General features: G+C 50.4%; 1 protein-coding gene across 2 annotated transcripts; it reads right to left on the bottom strand.

Annotated features, from left to right (window-relative positions):
- Nucleotides 1-6: 6 nt before the first annotated feature.
- Nucleotides 7-19,585, bottom strand: LOC102369160 (ubiquitin carboxyl-terminal hydrolase CYLD-like). 2 transcript variants are annotated; one of them, XM_006031077.3, is made up of 15 exons: nucleotides 19,277-19,585; nucleotides 16,873-17,372; nucleotides 14,967-15,248; nucleotides 14,492-14,567; nucleotides 11,445-11,653; nucleotides 9,796-9,949; nucleotides 7,365-7,500; nucleotides 6,112-6,222; nucleotides 5,926-6,017; nucleotides 3,683-3,749; nucleotides 2,549-2,681; nucleotides 2,066-2,174; nucleotides 1,687-1,805; nucleotides 935-1,154; nucleotides 7-541 (listed from the first exon to the last, which is right to left on the bottom strand). In XM_006031077.3, the coding sequence occupies exons 2-15, from the start codon at nucleotides 17,344-17,346 to the stop codon at nucleotides 357-359; spliced, it is 2,367 nt and encodes a 788-aa protein (XP_006031139.2). In that variant the 5' UTR covers nucleotides 17,347-17,372; nucleotides 19,277-19,585; the 3' UTR covers nucleotides 7-356. The 2 variants fall into 2 exon arrangements, with proteins under 2 accessions (XP_006031139.2, XP_025068526.1); XM_025212741.1 differs by lacking the exon at nucleotides 19,277-19,585 and having other exon boundaries at nucleotides 16,873-17,501.
- Between the last annotated feature and the right edge of the window lie 469 nt (nucleotides 19,586-20,054).

Genomic DNA, 20,054 nt, shown 5'->3' with positions numbered 1-20,054 from the left:
GAAAGAGCAGGAGGAGGAGGCAGAGGAATGGGGTGAAGCTCTCCCACAAAATAACGTCCTAATTAAAAATCTCTAAACCGCTCAGATCTGCAGGAAGTCCAATCTATTGCTTGGCTAAGGCCGCCTGCAGGATTTTCAACACTGAACCTTGCTCTTGTGCATAGCTCGATCCCAGCTGTTGGAAGACGTCAGCAAATGCAAAGCTGAAAGGTCGTTTGACTCGGACTCTGGGTTTCCTGATAAGCAGCTGCAAAAGCAGAGGCTGTCTGGTGAGAGCTGAGCCTCTCCTTCCCAACGCCCCATTGTTCTGTGCTGGAGTGGCAGCCCACGTCCCCGTCTGCCCCGCCAAGCTGGCATCATTTATAAAGTGCCATTTTCTTGCTCTGGTACATGTACATGTAGGCGTCACAGAAGAGGCGTTTGGCCACTCCTTCCATGTCCCGGGGCTGCTCCATGGCCAGCACGGCCACTGGCAATTCCAGGTACTTGGCAACTTCTGGGCACAGAGTCACTGTGGGGATGTTGAAGCCCGTCTCATCACCTGAGCCAGAGAGGAAGAAAGGAAACGTGATTTGGGCTCAGACTTAAGAGACGATACCCAGCTCAAGTACACCATAGCCAGAGACAGAACAGGCCCCTTTAATTTATGCTTCACGGCCTTTCTGCTGAACAGCCAGTAATCTGTGCCTCACAGATGTTGGCCCCTTCCGGCACACTGATGGGGAAGCCTGTCCAGCAGTCGGTGGGGTTGCTGGGCACTAGAGCCAACAGGCAAGCCCCTCTCACTGCTCATTTAAAATATTTTAAATATCACTGAAGCAGCCCAATGAAGTCCAGGAAAGACCTCACGTTCATCACCTTCTAGAGCAACACAGAAATACATGACATCTGCTCTGAACTGGGCTTGAAAGTGCAAATGCGGCTCTCTCCTTACCGTGCCTGTCGGCCATGCTGTCAAAGAACATCCAATTCTCCTTCTCCGGTCCATATTTCACAAAGGAGACGTAGTGACTGGTCTCTATACAGAGCACTGCAAAGAGCTCCATTTTCTCCCGTGGGACCCGCTGGCTGCCCAGCTGGCTCGTGCCGGGAAACTCGTCAGGGACATGCAGCTTTGTGGGCCGGTGTGCTTTGCGCTGGTAGTGAGAGTGAACCTGAGGGCAGACAAGGCACGAGCATCGACGGATTTAGTAGGGTTGCTGCCACTTCACGTGCACCCAGCCTCAAGAGAAGGCAGCCGGGGAGGAGCGGTCAGTTCACTTCCCAATTCATTCAGAAGTCATCTGCTTTCCCCTTAACTGGATCTTTCCCAAGTGCCGCTTGGCTCCAGCACAGTCCCTGCCCTAGCTTTGACTCTTCCACAATAGCAAGCCACATTCTCCCATGGTAAGTACAGTCTGAAAGCTATGAACCCTGCAATGGAAAGCCCTCCAAGAGAAGCTAGAAAGTGCAAGTACTCAATCAGCAGGGAAAGTCCGCAGTCACGGCTGCAGCCTTATTACACGTTTGGGCTCCATCTGGATGAGAGATGTGCAAGTTCCTCATAATATGGCTACTAATCACATGTGGATGACCGAGGCAAAAGGAGTGGCTTGCTTAGACAAGACCCCCGCCTCTGCTAATGGCTGCAGAGAAAGCAGAAGTGGAAATATCCCCCGACTGCAGCTGGACGAGGAGATGGGATACCTGTCTGCAGCAGGAGTTACAATACTGCTTCAGCCCCGTCATGGCAAATGTCCGGTCTTTAAAGCATTCTGAGCACTCCTGGGTCGCAACGTCACCACACACGGAGCATTCCCGGGGACCTGGAGTAGGAACGTAAGCAATAGGAGCGGCATCACCACAGGGAATCCATATCCTCCGGACCCTGGCAAGGCAGAGGGCACCTCACGCCTGCTAGGCAAGGCCTCCTTGGTGAGCAGAAATCACAGCATGATCCCTAGTACGGGGTTTACAATCGAACCAGACAAGCCCATCCCACTGGGTTCAGAAGTGCATGACGCCTGACAGCGTTAGCTCTCAGGTGCAAGACAGTCCTTATAATCCCTCCTGCCCCATAACTTACTGTCAAGCAGCAGGTCAGTGATGTCCAGCTCTAAGGAGGGAATGATTTTGCTGAACATTTTATATTCCTTCCCAAAACGGGGCATTTGGATAATGAAACAGGATGGGATCTGCGAGACAACAGACAACAACAGAGTCATTAAATCAGGGCGGAGACGGTTCTACCCACATAAACCCTGCCAGGAGATAAAGCCCGAGACCCTCTCCCCAACCCTGCAGCCGGATTAAGCATTCTCCACAGGATCTCCTGGTGTCGGCGGAGACAGCACCTCTCTTTGCTCTGGAAGTGCCCATCTCACCTTTCATATCTGCTCATACCTCCCTCATAGCACAGCTATTCCTGCACTGTGATGTTAGTTGTAAACTCATGAGCCAGACTCACTGTGGAGATGCAGAGTGAAAGGCTCTTCTGACAAGCAGGTGTGGGAAGGCCAGGACACGAAGGCAGCAGTTAGTGCGAGGAGGTAAGGCTGGCTGCACTCACCTCCACTAGCTTCAGATCAGAAGACAGGAAGGAACGCTCCACTAACTGCTGCACGTTGGGTACCACCAAGTCCTCCTGCTTGTCCATGAATATCTGGTAGCAGTAACAATCCTGCTCTTTCCGGCCTCTGGACCTGAAGGCAGTGTTCAGGAGTCAGGGCACTCTCAGAAACATGCGGTAAGCACCATGAGTGCAGGAGAGGAATGGGACCGGGTCCTGCCCAGCATCTCATTCTATTTCCAGCATCGATGGGCCAAACACCCCCCTTCAGTTTAACATTTAAAAGATGCACTGATTTCTTTTTTGTTATTCCTAAATTAGGAATAGGAAAATAGGAATAATGCTGTGCTATAGCATGACCAGATGATCCCTGCACCTGGGATACAAGACGCTCATCTGCAACGCATCAGGCTGCAAAACTGCAAAGCCAAAATATGCGGCATTTGTGAAATTGTAAGATACAGCTCCTCCAGACTCTCACACCCCCGAGCCCAGTAATGATGGAGCAACACAGGAAGCTTAAAACAGCTCACAGCAGGAAGGATGGAGTCCAATAAAACAAGTCGTTTTTGTATCGCTGCTTTCCTGAGCAGCTTTATCCGTTACGTCTCTAAAAGAAGGAACGCAGAAGTGTAGCAATCCCCTTCTACGCTCTTGATCGCTGCAACTTTTCACTTTTAGTTTCCTTCAGAGCCCCATAAAGAGCTGAGATTCTGGGACTAACTCCACCGACTTCCTGAGACGCCAGGCTCGCAGCCAGTTTGGCAGCCTGAGAATGTCACACATACAACCCGACCCTCTGAAACTGCTTCCCAGGGAAGCCGATGGGGATGAGGAAAATGGGCACTGTGCCACTTGTGCCACCGTCGACTCTCTCCAGGTCTTTAAGTCAGGGAGATAATGCTACCCGCACAAACCCTGGGAGTATTGTGTTCCTTCCGGGAACGTGCCCCCAGTTGGTAGACAAAGGGGAACTGAGAGACACCAGCGAGGCGCTCTCTCACAAATTAGAGATTTGCTTCACCATCTCCTTGGTGCTCAAGGGAAATGAATCATGCCTCTTCCCACTCCCCATCTCATGTCTGGGCAACAAAGTCATTTCTAAAATAAGAGCACACCCAGAAAGCAACTTACTGCAGTCTCAAAAGAGGCTCTATCCCCAGGACGTGATGCATAATGAGATTAAGGAACTCCTCGGGGTCTAAAAGGTCAGAGAAAAAAAAAAGCATAGATCAGAGCAGTTCAAAAATCAGCAAGCTTGCCTCTTCCGCCTCATCCACACAGGATGGGAGTTTGGCATGGGGGAAGCCAGTCAGACATGGGGCGGTGTTTTGATATTGCGTTTCCCCTCTTTTACTTTAGGTGTGGTGCTATTCAGACTAGGAGCTGAACACACAGGTAACTGCCGAGATCAGTGGTTTTCAGCCTTTCATTTGCAGACCCCTAAAACATTTTTGAATGGAGGTGCAGACCCCTTTGAATTATAGGTGTGGGTATTCACATACTTTTGACTGATCATAGTCATCTTTCGCAGACCCCTTAGACAATCTGCAGACCTCTGGGGTCTATGGACCGCAGGTGGAAAGCCACCGGCACAGAGAAACAGGTCAACGTAAGAGACAGACACAGCTCTCCACAGAGATGAAGAGGAGTCAGGAAAAGATGTCTCAATTTCATCAGTAGTGAATGACTTCCTAGTTATTTTTAAAAAAGAAAATTCTTATCTGTACACTGCAGGTAAATACTGCAGGGCAACATTATTTAAACTTTGGTAGAGCAAATCTCAAGGAATGTTTATTGCCGACTTCAAATGCATTAAACGACCTTTGAAGCCAGGGACAATGTGAGAAATCAGACCAAGTCTGGGCCATCTCTGGTAAGGAAGAAATGAATTAAAAAAAAAGATACTGATAAATAAAAAGACAAGACATCACATGTCAAGGGAAGAGTTTGTATCTTCTACTTTTAATTACTCATCTGAGTATTTATATGGCCATCATGTCAGTACCTGGACACTTACGAATCGCTTTGTCATTAGTGCCAGACCCCTTCATCTACGGTGTGTGAATACTAAATGAGCTACAGTCCAGTGTTTCTCAACCCGTGGTACTCGTGGCCCTGGGGGTACGTGAGAAGTGGACAGGGGAATATGCGGGTGCTGCATTTTGGTCTTTGCCTGCTCAGGCCAGAAGCTCCGGCTGCTGCCCCTCCCGCCGCAGCCCGTGCGCCAGGGCTTTCGCTCCCCAGCGTCAGTGCGCTGGGGGATAGGGAGGGAGGCCCCACGCAGGCTGCTTTGCTCCAGGCTGCGGTGGAAAAAGTGAGACTCGGCTTGTGGCAGCGAAACTTGAAGTGCCACGGTGGGACTTCCGGTTTCACTTCTGCCGCGTCAATTGGCAAGGGTTACACATAAGGTACCAAAGGTTGAGAACCACTGAGCTACACTACGAGGCAAGTAACACACAAGCACCTTTCACTGGAGCAGGTACCCTGGCTGGGAACAAGGTAACTGTATAAATGTGCATAGCAAATGCCACAGGTGGAGAAACCTGTCATATCCAACTGAATCTGCAGAGGAACTGCTCTCAGTAAAATGGTACTGATGCCAAATGGAATCTGGCAAACATGGTGGCATTGACAACCCTACGCAGAGGAGCAGGGCTTAACACTGCACTGTAAGCACCGGCTAATAGGCAGGACAGAGACCTCCCTGGGCTATGTTCTGAGAAGATGGGGTTTCTTCTGAGCAACAGGCAAGCAGCAGGAGACTCAGCATCCCAATCTTTCCATCATGCTTAGGGTCCAGCCTAAGCTAAAGACTCAGAGAAATCCCTCAGGTACCATCCGCTTTGAGGACAATGCAAATGGTTGTGGGGCTGGGGGACAGGACTGGGGAGGAGAGGCTGAGGGAACTGGGCTGATTTAATCTGGAGAAGAGAAGACGGAGGGGGATTGAATAGCAGCCTTCACCTCCCTGCAGGGGGGCTGCAAAGAGGATGGAGCTGGGCTGGTCTCAGTGGAGGCAGATGGCAGGACAAGGAGCAATGGGCTCAAGTTGCAGCAAGGCAGTTGCAGCAAGTTGAGGTTAGATATTAGGAAAGACTCTCTTGAGGAGGGTAGTGAAGCACTAGAACAGGTTACCTACAGAGGTCATGTACTCTCCATCCTTAGAGATGTAAGACGCAGCTCGACAAAGCCCTGGCTGGGATGATGTAGCTGGGGCTGGTCCTGCTTGGAGCAGGGGTTGGACTAGATGTGACCTCCTGAGCTCCCTTCCAGCCCTCATTTTCTATGATTCTATTTAAAGTGTTCCAAGACAGGCCTAAAATTAAGTCCCCGACTGGGAGAAGCAGATGCAAGGATTCTCCAGAGTCCATTACCTTTCTCAGAAGTGGTAAAGCTTGAACACTGGCCCTTTTCCGTAAGCTGCTGCCTCAGGCGCATCACGCTCTGAGCAGTAACAAAACCGTTCCTGGAAAGGAGAGAAAGGCAGGGGATGAACTCTGTGTGCATGGAGATTACAGTAAAAACCCACTGCCTCCAGCACTCCCACACGCTGCACTCACCGTCGGAGGGGGGTCACGATTTCATCCCGAAGGATCTTCTGGACGTTCCTGTCAGATATGGGGGGAGGCTTGAAGAGCATGGAATCCAGCACAGAGGTGCAGGAGAAGAGGCTGCGGTGAGACAATGCCTGGTTAGTAACTGGGTTTGCAGCAACACCACCCCGAACAGCAGAGTCTTGGGAGTAAGTCAGCAACTTTTGTTGTAAATGATGAGAGGCATAAAGATACAGAAATGCAAATCAAGGAAAAAGAGAATCCAGGACCTTAGGAAGGATGAAGAGATCTGAGTGAAATATTGCAGCGAGACAAATTTATAAGCAGTGATTGCAGCTCGGGAGAGCAAAAGGAAGGGAATCAATTCGCATGTTCCAGCAGTAAGTCTCATAGCCTGCCATGGGGGTGGGGAGAGAAGGGGTCACTGTGGGGTATTTTCCTCCACAATCAACTAGTGGCATTGCTGGAGGTTTCCCTGAGGGATGTGTTTCTGACCACTATTCAAGGTGCCACTCTAGACTTAAAAAGCGTAAGCCAGTAGGGCAAACTCTGATGTTTCATTACATGCAAATGACAGGATCTTTGCAGCCCGGGAGAATTGTCCCTCTCATGTTATAAAGGAGATCCCGTGGCACAGGTGCCAGGGTCCAGGGACATCTCTAGATTAAACAACTGGGCATGTCTACATGTGAAGTTAAATTTGCCCGAATAAACCCCAGCGCAGTTTGTGCCGGAGTTAATTACTCCCACATGCTGCATTTAAACGCACGACTGCAGTATGTCATGCCAGGTCAGAGAAGCCCCAGCTGGCAAAGGACCTGGAGGGTCAGCCTGTCAGCCCAGGGCTGCTCCGACCCAGCTCAACATGCTGCGGAGGGGCTGGCCAACAGGCAGCCCCTGCACGAGTGCACCCTCGTGCCCCAGCCAGTCCCGTCAGCACCTATACGTGCGCTGCGGCGCAGGAAGTTAGGCGGCCACAAGACAGTACGCGTGTTCACAAGTACTATCCTACAGCAGCATTTATTAGTTTACTGAGGCCTAACAGGGCTGCATGTGTAGAAGCGGAGACTTTTGAAGGAGTTAATTTGTCAGTCCTAGAGTAAACCGCTCACATAGATGCGCCCACTGCGTTCTACTCTACTGTGCAACGTGCCTGCCTCGTGCTCTGGGATAAGCTGTCTTGACCGGCACTCGGTTGGGGTGCTGCCGTTCAATCAAGGCTATCACTGACCCGCAAGCGTCAAAGTGGAACCTCTGACCTGAAAAGAGCTACGTCCATGTAGCAGGAATTGCAGTGCCCTTGAATTCCTCTCATCTGCCCTTTTAAGACATGCACAGCTTCATGGTCCCTGAGAGGAGGACAATTATCCAGAACCTGTGGACTATCCAGCTCGTCTGCAACAGAAACAAACAGAAGTGACTACTTTTATCATCTGAGAGAAGCTGGGCTGGAAGGGACTTCCAGAGGTCATCTAGTCCAACCCCTTGCCTGAGGCAGGACCACTTCTAGTCAGACCATCCCATACAACCATCATCTAAACTCTACATAAGAATTTATTGCAGAGCTCAAGGGTTCATGGAGGGCTACACATCTGGATCAAGAGTGATCTCAACTGCCCTGTAAGGCTCATCTACCGCCAAGGGCACAAGGGAAACACCAGGGGTTTAGTACAGCTACTCTGAAGGGCTGCTGCTGCTCCGTTCAGCTGCATTTTGGCCATCCTAGCACTCCAGCTAGCCCTGAGTGGAGGATCCAGACCATGCTGCAGGTGGCAGGGACTACTAAAACAGCAGTGATCCTTTCACAAGAGGATCTGCAATGCCTGACAGATGGCTAAGCCTGGCAATGTCCCTGTGAACTTAGTATTATGCCCATTTCAGTGCCAGAAGTTGGACAGCGGAGAATTTAAGCGATCTGCCCGCTGTCACAGCAAGTCAGTGCCAAGTGTCAGACTAAAACTCAGGAGTCCTGACTCCCAGCACCTTGCTCCAAATACTAGACAACGGCTTGAACAGGAGGGAATGGGAGAGCATTGGCAAAGGGGGAGACGGGAGAAGAGAGCCCATACTCCTGTCCTGCCTTGGCTTGGCTTTCGCTCTTGATTCTCCTTCTACCTCTCTAATCGGATGATCACCTTTATCCCTCTCGGCTTTGCCGCAGGTCCTTTCCTTGGTCCCCTTCTTCAGCCCCTTATCTCCAGGCAATTTCAGCCAGGAATACACGTTCAGTGGTCATCTCTCTGCAGGCAACTCACAGACCTATTTCTCTGTCCAGACCTGTCTCTCTGACAAAGCTAAAACCTCAGCTCATCTCTTGACACCTCCCTGCAGATGCCTGGCCATCAGCTCAAGTTCAACAGGGAAGCACAGTGCTTTTCTCTCTCATTCAGGCTCTTCCTGCTACCTCATTTCCCCGTCACTATCCTGCCTATCACTACAGTCCATAACTTGGCTGTCACTTTTGACACTGATCCTCCTTACGGGCAGACAATGTCCAAGTCTTGCAGATTCTCTCTGCTGAAGATCTCCAAGATAGTCTTTTCCAGTCCATCCGCAGAGCTACCACTCAACACCTTGGCTGCCCTCACTTAGCATCTACGTTACCGCGACATCCTTTCTTCTGGCCTTGATGAACACAATTTTGCAGTGTTCAGATCCAGTTTGCACTGCTGCCAACACTGCTCTTCTAGATGCTTGCTTTGCCCTCGTCATGCCACTCTGTGCCTTCCTGCGCTGACTTACCCTTTCTCACAAACATACCACTGTCTCCACATTCAGAGTCTTCATGGCTTATCTTTTCCTTGCTTATCATACTGCATTCGTTGCCAGGATGCTAACTCCTGTTTTGCATTGTCCCATGCCACTAGCCTTCATCACCCACTTCATGCTTTCTCCCATGCTACCCCCATGCCCCAGAGAAGCTCCTTCAAATATGTACAAAGCTCAAATCCCTTCCTAAAACTCCCCTTTGCTGTGATGCCTACAAAAATCTCAGCACTTAAGCTGCTTGCATTGTGGTGCCCTATCTGTAACCACATGGTGTCTTTGAGATTAAACCCTTGGGGGAACGGACCACCTTTCATTCTGGGTTTGTATAGCAACTAGCACAGTGGGATCACAGGCTGTGACAGGTATCTCGGTCCCAAGATAACCAGCTTCACAAAAGAGGATTGGACAAATTCATGGAGGACAGGTACATCAGTGGGTAAGAAACGTAACAGTTAAGGGTGCTACCTCAAAATTAGGACTTCTTGAGCCTCTGAATGCTGGAAGTTGTACGGCAGGGGGGCAGAGGAAAAAGATCTGTCTGGATAGGTGCAGGGCTACAAATGCTTTTAGTATCTATGCTGCCACAGTCCAACCCTGTTCTAGGCAGAATCATTCCAGACTGAATCATCCTAGAAGTGTTAAACACTTCAGAAACAACCTTCTTGCACAACCACCAGGCATAATGCCCAAAACATCCCTTAAAAGGACCACAGGCAAAGCAGGGGATGAGGAACCATCAATATCCTGCCCCAGCAAGGACAAGAAGTAGTTTGTTAAAATACGCTCAAAGGATGCAAGGATGAGGACCATGCACCCCCTGCAGAAGGCTGCGATCCCCCCGCCCAACAGTCCATGCCAGCCAGAGCCACCAGCTGTACCCCCTTCTCCTGGTCCGACCCAGCCACTGTGAAGGGGACTTACTGAAGCTGCTGGAATCCAGGCTGGTACTGCTTGAACACTGGAAGCGCATGTCGGGCTGGCATGACTGTAGCTTCACAAAGATGCCGCGCTTTGGGGGGCACTGAAAGTAGCGCACCCCCTGCCATTCACCATCTGTGATCCCTTTGTCTTCATCCTGTGAGGAGGGTGGAAACCAAGTAGTGAGCAACCCTGGTTGAGGCTTCCTGGCACCATGCTAGAGCAGTGAGGGATTTCAAGGGCAGAGAGAGAGAGAGAGAGGGGCAGGGTGTCAACAATTCCTTCCTCCCTCGAAAGACGCCTGCAGTGGCAGGCAATGTCATGAATGAACTTCTCGAATCCAAGTCCCAGGGATGGTAAAACCAATTCTACAAGGATCCCAAAGCATTTTGCAAACAGGTAACGAAGCTTTATGACATCTCTGCTGGCAGAGAAGAATTATCCCAACTTACACATGCAGAAATGAAGGAAGAGAGAAAAAACTTGCTTAGGGTTCATAGAAAATGAGGGTGTGAAGGGACCTCAGGGGGTCACATCTAGTCCAACCCCCTGCTCAGAGCAGAACCAGCCCCAACTACATCATCCCAGACACAGCTTTGTCTAGCTGGGTCTCAAAATCCTCTAAGGATGGCGAGTCCACCATCACTAAGTAACCTGTTCCAGTGCTTTACTACCCTCCTAGTGAGAGTTTTTCCTAATATCCAACCAAAGCCTCCCTTGCTGCAACAGGAGTCCATTGCTCCTTGTCCTGTCGTCTGCCCCCACTGAGACCAGCCCAGCTCCATCCTCTTCGCAGCCCCCCTGCAGGGAGGTGAAGGCTGCTATTCAATCCCCCTCGGTCTTCTCTTCTCCTGACTCAATCAGCCCAGGTCCCTCAGCCTCTCCTCACCAGTCCTGTCCCCCAGCCCCACAACCATTTTCATTCCCCTCCCCTGGACTCTCTCCAATGTGTCCACATCCTTTCTGTAGTGGGGGCCCACAGCTGGACACAGGACTCCAGATGTGGCCTCCCCGGTGCCGAATAGAGAGGAAGGATCACTACCCTCGATCTGCTGGCAGCGCTCACCTTCTTGGCACCAAGGGCGCACTGCTGGCTCCTGTTCAGCTTCTTGTCCTGTCCCCCCAGGTCCTTTTCTGCAGAGCTGCTGCCCAGCCCGTCACCCCCAGCCTGCACCGGTGCAGGGGATTGCTCCCTCCTAAGTGAAGGACTTTGCACTTGTCGTTGTTGAACCTCCCGAGATTTCTTTTGCTCCAACCTTTCAATTCGTCCAGGTCTCTCTGAATCCTAGCCCTACCCTCCACTAACTTCACAGCAAGTCAGGAAGAAGGACAGGAATAGGATTTAGGAATCCTGGCTGCCAGTTCCAAACTAACCAATACACTTCTTGCCTTACACAAAGGGAGTTGTGCATAACCCTACCTCTATTATCCCACCCATGATCCAAGTGCGATAGGTCAGGTGCACTTGGCTGGATTGTTTCATTACATAGCATGATGTATAAAAGGCCCAATCTAGGTCTTGCTGTGAGATGCAAGGTCTACAACTGAGGTGCTTCAAAGAGCCAAAAAAAAGGCAAAAGCCCCTACCACCCTCAGACCTGCAAGTCACAATCTTGTGCCCTCAGCAACAGAACTTTTACCCTGCTGCTTACCAGTTCAACTCCTGCCATTTTGTGGGTAGTTTTGGGCAGATTCCCCACCCAGCGGATGGTTCCAGAGACTTGGTTCCCCTTGTCTAAGGGGATCTGTACCAGGGAGTTCACATCCAGGGAAGGATGCCCGCTTTCCCACTCGTCTCCATTCTGGCTTCTTTCCCGCGTCAACTCTTTCTGGAATCCTGGGCACCCGACCGGCTCAAACACTGAAAATACACAGCAAGGTCAAGAACGTGGCGTAGCAAGTCAACCTTCATTACGCATAATTGCCAGCAGACAGCTCCAGTTCCCAAATGTTGTTTGAAAAAACACTGCTGCCAAACAATATTGCCTAGGATTTCCATGCCAGCTAGTGGAATAAATATCAGGTGGTGGTCAAGACATACAGGGTACGACTCGCAGTGAAACTAAGTCCCTTCTATGCTTCTCTTCCTTTGAACTCCGCATCAGACCCGTTGCTCATTTCTGCCTCACCTGCTCTGTGCTGCTAGATTTCAAGGCAGAAATGAGTAAAGGGTTTGGTGCAGAGTTCAAAGGAAGATTTCTGTCTACACTGCTTGTCATCTTTACTATGTAGAGCGAACTAGGGATGTGTTGGGGGGCCACGATCACAGTACACTGCACTGGCCTCTGCTTCTCAGGATCCAGGGGGGTCAGCACACGGGGAACACAGACGGCTTCAAGCCACCTTTGCCTCCACCCCACTGGCCATGCTCCAGCTGCAGGAATGAAAGGACTGAAAATCAGAATCCCAGTTCTCCCACTGGCTAAACGCTAGACTTCAGACCAGTCACGACTTCTTCATATCCCTTCCCCAGGTGGGGTTGCAGCTAACACTCACTCACCTTTATACAGTGCTTTTGAGATGTGCAGATGGAAACATTTCTATTTAAGTAACATGCAAGATAGCGTTGAACATGGAAAATGAGTGGAGGGGCACGCCTCTGAGCAGGAAGTGGAAGGGGGGAATTTTCACCTGTACATAAAAGATCAACCTGGGCACAAAGCAGCTTGCTGCAAATCTTAACACGCCTAGAAGAAAAGACGTGTCCAAATGGAGACATTTCAACTCCTGCCCAAAGCACTCCACCAAGTGTGGATTACCATAGATTCCCCTTTATCCCATATGGGTTATCTGAGCATGTTTTCTCAACGACTGTTTTTCTTCTAGCTAGTCAATTAAGTTCCACCTGGTTACTTGTGAGGGAGTTCCAGTTATGCCAAAGGCACCAAAAAGGAGCTTGGAAAGAACAAGCCTCATGATCACCGAAAAACCTGATAAGAAACGTAATAAAATTAACACATATTGACGAGTGAAGAAGTTGAGGAGAAAAAGCAGTAGCTAAATAACTCAGGGAGTAACATCAAAAGGTAAGAGCCCACTAACAGGGCAGAAATGAAGAGAACTGAAGGTGCAGGCGTGCAAGCTGGACAAGAGACCAGTAGGAAGGAACATCTTGACAGGAAAACAGATAAACGCTGCTCTGAAATGAGGGCATTCCAGGTATAAATACAGGGGCTGCGAGACTTGTGTAGGGACTTTGGGGAGTGTAAACTGAACTCCTGTGTCACCAACTGGCACGGGTAAGCTTGGCTAAGTGCAGCAGATGGTTAAAAACAGAGCAGCTGGTGCCCTGGCCAAGTGATAATAGACCTCGCCGAGCTTTCCCACCAAACCCAAATTTGAGTTGCTCCGAGTCACCTCTGGAACCTGGAAGGCTGCGTGCTACGTGTGCTGGAAAGCACACGTAGGCCCCAGGCAGCCTGTACACCAGAAGTGACCGCAGCCTCTGACCACCTGAGAAAAAAAGAAGACACTTCCACACTTCAGAATGACAACTTTTGGCATACTTCAGTTCACTGCACAAGCCAAAACTAGAAGAAAGCTTAAGAGTGGTTCAGCAAAAAACAAGACGACTGAAGAGTGCATGGAAAGAGATTTCCACTCACAACAGATGATTTATCAGGGTGCTTAAAATGACGAAGATTTGTCATCGGATTATGCATGGCTTTTTGCTGTTTTACTTGAACAAGCACATCTTGCTTTTGGAGGCACATTTAGATATGTTACCTCTCATTAATGGTCACATCAGACCATCCACTCAGCAGGAGGTCTAGGAGAAAAAGAACTGATTTGTGCAGCGTGGAATTTTCTTTGTTAGTCACGTGCATCCGTGCCACGAGGTACAAGGGGACCGGGGGCAGAAGATGCGATTGAACAGCCGTTGCCACAATTTTCTGTTTATTGACTAGCATGTCTGTAAGAGCGGACAAAAAACTGGAGGGAGCAATTCCTAGTGCAGCATCACATTACGATCAGGAATTGCACTACCCACTTCTGGCCTATATTTTTCTCCTGTTCTGCTTATTAACTTAGTCCACTGATTTACATCAAAGGAAAAAAAGGTCAAGGAAACAACCGAAATCTACTGCATTTCATAGATGGTAAGGCCAGAAAGCTGGATTAGCTAGCCTGGTCTGACCTCCTGAGTAGGACAGATTGCAGAACCTCACCCGGTTCCCCCGTACTGTGCCCAATGACTCATGCTTAGCCAAAGCATATGATCCAGAAGGCATCTGGTCCTGGTTTGAAGACACCAAGATGGAGAACCTACCACTTGCTTCATAGTTTGCTTCACTGGTTAATCAATCCCCGTTAGATATTTATGCTTTCCTTTTAAATGTAATTAGTCTGGCACCAGCTTCCAACTTGTCATCCTGCCTCTCTCTGCTAAATTAAAGACCCTTTTAGTAACTGCTATTACTTATACTCTGTAATCAGGTTAGCTCTTAATCTTTCACGATTAGCTAAATAGATTAAGCTCTTCAGGCTCTCAAAGCAAGACCTTTTCTCTCCCAGCCCTTCAAACACTTTATGGCGTATTTACCCTGCATCCTCTTCAAAAAAATTAGCAAAACCTGATGCGTTTGAGGGTCATCAGCCATGCTGCAGACATTGAAAACACAAAGGAAAAAAATAGCAGCAAATCCAGCGTCCCAGGGTTCTGCACGTGCTGGGCAAATGCATCTGTGTATGGATTTACCTGGAGAGAGCAAGCCTTCCTTCACAACAGAGTCCATGGGGATGTCCCGAAAACTATCTGTTGTTCCTTCTTCTTCCTAAAGAAAACATTCCACAGAGGATTTTACCAGTTGGAGTGATTTGTTGGGGACAGGGCTCCAGGAGGAAAGCCACTAACTGGACAGGCTGGCTTTATCCCAGTGGCGGGCAATTATTTCAGGCAGAGGGCCGCTTACTGAGTTTTGGCAAGCCATCGAGGGTTGCACGACAGGCAGCCAGGGGCAGATAAATATTAACTTTCTTAATTTTTTAGGGGCCCCACGGGCTGGACAGAATGGCCTGACAGGCTGCATTTTGCCTGCTCCTGCTTTATCCAGACCCACAGCATTCACACCCCACCCCACAACTGGACGGTATGCCCAGGACTGATCAAACACATTTATAAGTCACTAAACACAACGTTGGCTACAAGAATGACAAGAACAAACGAAGCTTACCGAACAAACCCTCACAAACCACTGGTTTCCTTCCTTGTACACTCCCACTGCTAATCCTTTTGTCAAGATCTCATCCAGGTAGAAGCCCACAGCATCACCCACTTTGACTGGATCAATTCTAGTTGCATCTGGTTTCGGTTCCTGTTTCATTCGATCGCTGTCAGGTCCAGGAACAAACTGGATTTTGTTAAACGGCAGAAAGATCCCACAGTTTTGCCTACACTTGAAATACTCGATGCCATGAAAGGAGCCGTCACTGTGTCCTCTGCTTTCGCCATCACCCTGGAATACCAGCAGAAAAAACACATTACATTCGGAACCGTGCACCAGTCAGAGACAGTCTGAATTCTAGTTCCCATCAGAACTAGTGCTGGCAAGACAAGCTCCGGTTTCCTCAACAAAAGGCTCTTATAATCAGGGATCTGGGCTTTCCGTTCGCCGCGGAAAAAACACAGATTTTCTACTCTTAAGGAGAAAAACGAAGGAAACGGTGGCCATCCCCTTTTAAGCTGTCAGAGTTTCAGCCTGCAAGCGGCTGCATTGTGCATGTGCACGTGCATACATGCCAAGCAGCATGGAGAGCAGCGCCTTTAGTTCCCTCCAGGTACGTTGTGGGGAGGAGGGGGGATGAGAGGGGGAGAGGGAATGGGGCAGGGCAGGGCTGGGGGCACTGCTCAGCTGGAGCAGTGCATGGGGCCTGGGGTGGGAATGCATGGCCACAAGGCCCAGCCAGGGACCAGAAGGGAGTCATAGGTGGCTCATGCTAGCTCCCTTCTACCGAGAGCACTCCTGGGGGGAGGACTGGGGGGGCATATGCCCCCCAGATTTGTGCACAGGGCAGGGATGGATGCAGGCTCCCTGCTGCGGGCTTGGGGCTCCCCGCCCTGCTGCCCTCCTGCCAAGGACCTCCACGGCCCAGGAGGACAGGGCAGAGTGGGGTGGGGAGGCTCAGTGCCACAGCAGGAGGCACAACACACCGCCACCCCCACTGCTGCCGGGCAGGCAGAGGCACCTCGCTATGGCGTTGCAGCCAGCGTGGGGCTCCCAGCAGTGGCGCCAAGCCTGTCCACTCTGTTTTGCCCTGACGCGCCAGATCCAGCCCACTGAGCTGCAAAGGCCCTGGGGAGAGAGCAGCAGGGCAGGGAGCCCTGAGCCTGCAGCAGGAAGCCTGCGTCTGCCCTCCTCCCCCCGTCTCCTGCATCATGGGCTCCACTCCAGCCGTGCCACCCACAAGGGACGGGGAGCCAGGCTCCATGCTCTGCTCGGGCCACAGCAGCTGCTGCCTCCCATGGGCAGCAGCCAGAGCTCAGGTGCTGTGGGCCCTGGTCCTATAGCCCTGGCAGCTGGGGACCCCCTCCGGCAGGGCTGTGGGTTGGCGAGTGACGTGCATCAGTAGGGCTGCGGGGGTGGCAGGACGAGGGTTATGAATGAGGGGCACCAGGAGCGCCAGGGGTGGAAAAAAGGAGCAACTGCAGCTAGACCCACATCCTGGTAAATGAAGGTTGTGGAGGGAGCTCTGATTTTCTATGATAAAAAACCAAAATCAAATGCCAAAATATATAGGTATTTATTTTATTATAGCGATTGAGTCACTGGTAGGCTTCCAAATTGCTTTAAAATGGTAAATATATCAATTAAGCATTGTGTTCAGCTGATACCTATATATAAACACGTACACACACACCCCCCCTGTATATAATAGTGGCATTTCACTTTAAATTGTGGAAAAACATGGATTTGGGTTTTTAAATCAGAGAAAACCAGGATCCCTGCTCACAATATATGGGTGGAAAGGCACTGCAGGTTCACTGCCTGTGGCCAACCTTTCCGTTAGGATGAGATGCTGGCCCAACATAACATTAACTGGAGAGGAGGACAAGGGAAAAGCTCCTCCTAAGTACCTTACCTGTAACTCCACCCCAAAGAAGGTGGGAGACAGGGGGGACCAAGTAGATTGAGTAATCCTTCCAATGTAGCGGATGATGCCAGGGAAGTGCTGCAGGTCAAGATTCACCACCACTTGTTGGCCCAGCTTAGCCTCCATAGCTGCTTCGAGGCCCTGCCTTTCCAGGAAACAGTTCAAGCGTTCCCTCTGGTTGCCAACGGCCAGGAGGAAGCCAGGCTCTCGGTCCTCGAGGGGCTGAAGCACTTCTACGCTGACCGTGACTGTGGAATTGTCCTGCAGCATGGTCACCCTCAGGTGACTCTTGGGAGCAGTGTCACTGGAGATAAAGTGCATGTAACTTCTCTCGCTGATGAAGCACATGTGCCCAGCTTGAAAGAGCTTGCTGCCATAGGGGAATTCGTCCGTCAGGATGTAATAAAAGTTTCCACCCCCTTGGGCAGGTGGGGGGCTGGTTGGTATGATGGCTGTTGTCATCGCCACTTCTCAGGACCAAGCAGAAGCTAAGGCATATAAGGGCAAGGCAGGTTATGGAGAATCATGTTTCTGTGGTAGCACCCAAGCGACTAGACACTCGAGATCCTCGCACCCAGGCTAGGTAAACTCACAAACTCTTTCTGCATCAGACCCGAAAGAAACAGCCCTTCTACCACCCACACCTGGCTGCAACTCGAGGCTCTTGTCACTGCATACAGAGTTGTAGAAAATGAGGGCTGGAAAGGACCCGAGGAGTTCATCCGGTCCAACCCCCTGCCCAAAGCAAGGCCAACCACAACTAGATCATCTGCACGTCCTAATGTTTTCTGTTCTGGCTCCATCTTGTCTGTGCAAGTATAAGCCACCAGTCTTCACATTCGAGGGCCTTCATAACCTATCACCTCTAATTCACTCCTCAGGCCTTTGCTCTAGCCTCCGATTCTCGTCTCTCCCATTAGATTTGCAAAGGAGCCTGGCCTGCTTTCTCCTATGTTGTTGTCCTTGTGCTCGGCAGGTGCATCAGGTGAAGACCTGCAAGGCTACACTGCTACCCGTCAAACCCATCCTCAGAGCTCTCCTTTGCTCCGATGCCCGCTCCACTGCATCAGGCAATGTCGTTACACTGCACTGGTATAGTCGTGCTGTCCTCAAAATCCTTATTGATCTCCATCTGCCATCTCTCACACTAACTGTGAGCAATTTGGGGCAGGGGCTGCTTTGATCTGGGTCTGTACCGTGTCTAGAAGAGTGGGGCTCTGGGCTATGCATAATAAAGAGTCTGCACCTAGCCTTGAGAGCACATATTGGAGATGGGCAAAAAGACGCATCCAGCAAGGGGAGCAGTTAAGGAGATTGTCACTACAGCAAGGATGGCCGTGAGCAATGTGAGGGACGTAGGGTGGATGCGGTCATGGAGATGGGCACCCTGGAGTTGAGTCCTGGAAAGTGGGAACACACTCAGGACCTTTGAGGAAGAAGGCATGAAGATGACTGTTTGCAAGGTGGAAGGGGAAGCTATGCAGAGGTCAATAATGAGGAAAGGAGAGTTTTCCAGACTCAAGGAGATGACTGGACATTTGTGGGGTGCGGCGGTGGTATTTTTGAATATTTGAATTGAATATTTTTGAATAATATTGAGCTAATCAGTGTTATGTGTACTGAAGACACGGGGCCCCCTGGGTGATGCTGTCCTGACCACAGCCCCTTAGTGCCAGAGGTAGTGAGGGAGGAAGGACTCAAAGACAAGTGTTGCTCTCCTTTCCGGTCTCTTTCTGTTTCAGTGACTTCAGCGGCGATTTGAATTGATAACTGAGGAACCAACATCCATAGTGATGCGTAAGAGGATATTGTGGGTGATTTCTTGTACAATTGGGACGCACACAGACAAGCTTTGGGGTACCACGGACTTGTCCTCAACTCCTACAAACTGAAGGGGGTTCTTTAAGCCTGTGATGGTTTAAATATTGTTGGACAATGCAGAGTCAACCCCTGCTTCTCTGATATATTTAGGAACAAGACGCGGCCTCCTGCGTTACAAACAACCCCACTGAGCCTCATTTCATCTGGGACCCCTGCGCCAAACTGACCCCCCACAGGAACGAAGCAGAGCAGGGTCAGGGCTGGATGACGTCTGCCCTGGCACCAGGCACCGCCTGCAGAGTGAAGCGGCTGAGGCTGCTTCTACATTAGGATGTAGGAGACAAAACCAGCTGAGGACATTTCTCCTACATCGAGCTCTAGGTTGGCTGTTATGACACAGGAAAGAGACCTGTGAGTCACTGGGGACAGGTCGCTAAAACATCATCTCATCATGCCTCCCCACCTCGGGGGCAGCTGGCAAAAAAGGCACACACCAGGTGAAGGATGATGATGAAGGGAGCTGTACACAAAGTGGAAATGATCACGATGCCCCTTTATGGTGCATCCATACCTTGAATACGGTGCCCAGCTCTGGTCTCTGCACCTGCAAAAGGATCTAGATGAACTAGAGAAGGTCCGGAGAAAGGCAACAAGGACGATGAGCGGCACGGAGGAACTTTCCTAGGAGGAGAGAGTAATGAGACCAGGGCTGCTCCGTTTAGGAGAGACACACTTGGAGGGGATGACATGAAAAGAGTTTGCAAATTGCTAAATGGTGAAGAGAAAGTCAGCAAGGATTCATTATCGACTGTCCATCACAATACAAAAACAAGCAGTCACAACATGAAACTACTAAGTAGGAAAGTTCAAGCTAACACCATGAAGTTTTTTTCTCCTGGTGCGGCATTAAAGGGGGGGACGGCTCATTGCCACCAGGTGCGGCAGAAACGGAGCATACGTCTTCATCAGCGACTTGGACGAGGGAGTGAAGTGTACTCTGTCCAAGTTTGCAGATGACACAAAGCTATGGGGAGAAGTGGACACGCCGGAGGGCAGGGAACAGCTGCAAGCAGACCTGGACAGGTTGGACAAGCGGGCAGAAAACAACAGAATGCAGTTCAACAAGGAGAAATGCAAAGTGCTGCACCTAGGGAGGAAAAATGTCCAGCACACCTACAGCCTAGGGAATGACCTGCTGGGTGGCACGGAAGTGGAAAGGGATCTTGGAGTCCTAGTGGACTCCAACATGAACATGAGTCGGCAGTGTGACGAAGCCATCAGAAAAGCCAATGGCACTTTATCGTGCATCAGCAGATGCATGACGAATAGATCCAAGGAGGTGATACTTC

The sequence above is a fragment of the Alligator sinensis genome, unplaced genomic scaffold (assembly GCF_000455745.1).
Source record: "Alligator sinensis unplaced genomic scaffold, ASM45574v1 scaffold1054_1, whole genome shotgun sequence".
Taxonomy (NCBI): Eukaryota; Metazoa; Chordata; order Crocodylia; family Alligatoridae; genus Alligator; species Alligator sinensis.
This window is presented reverse-complemented; position numbering and strand designations above follow the sequence as displayed.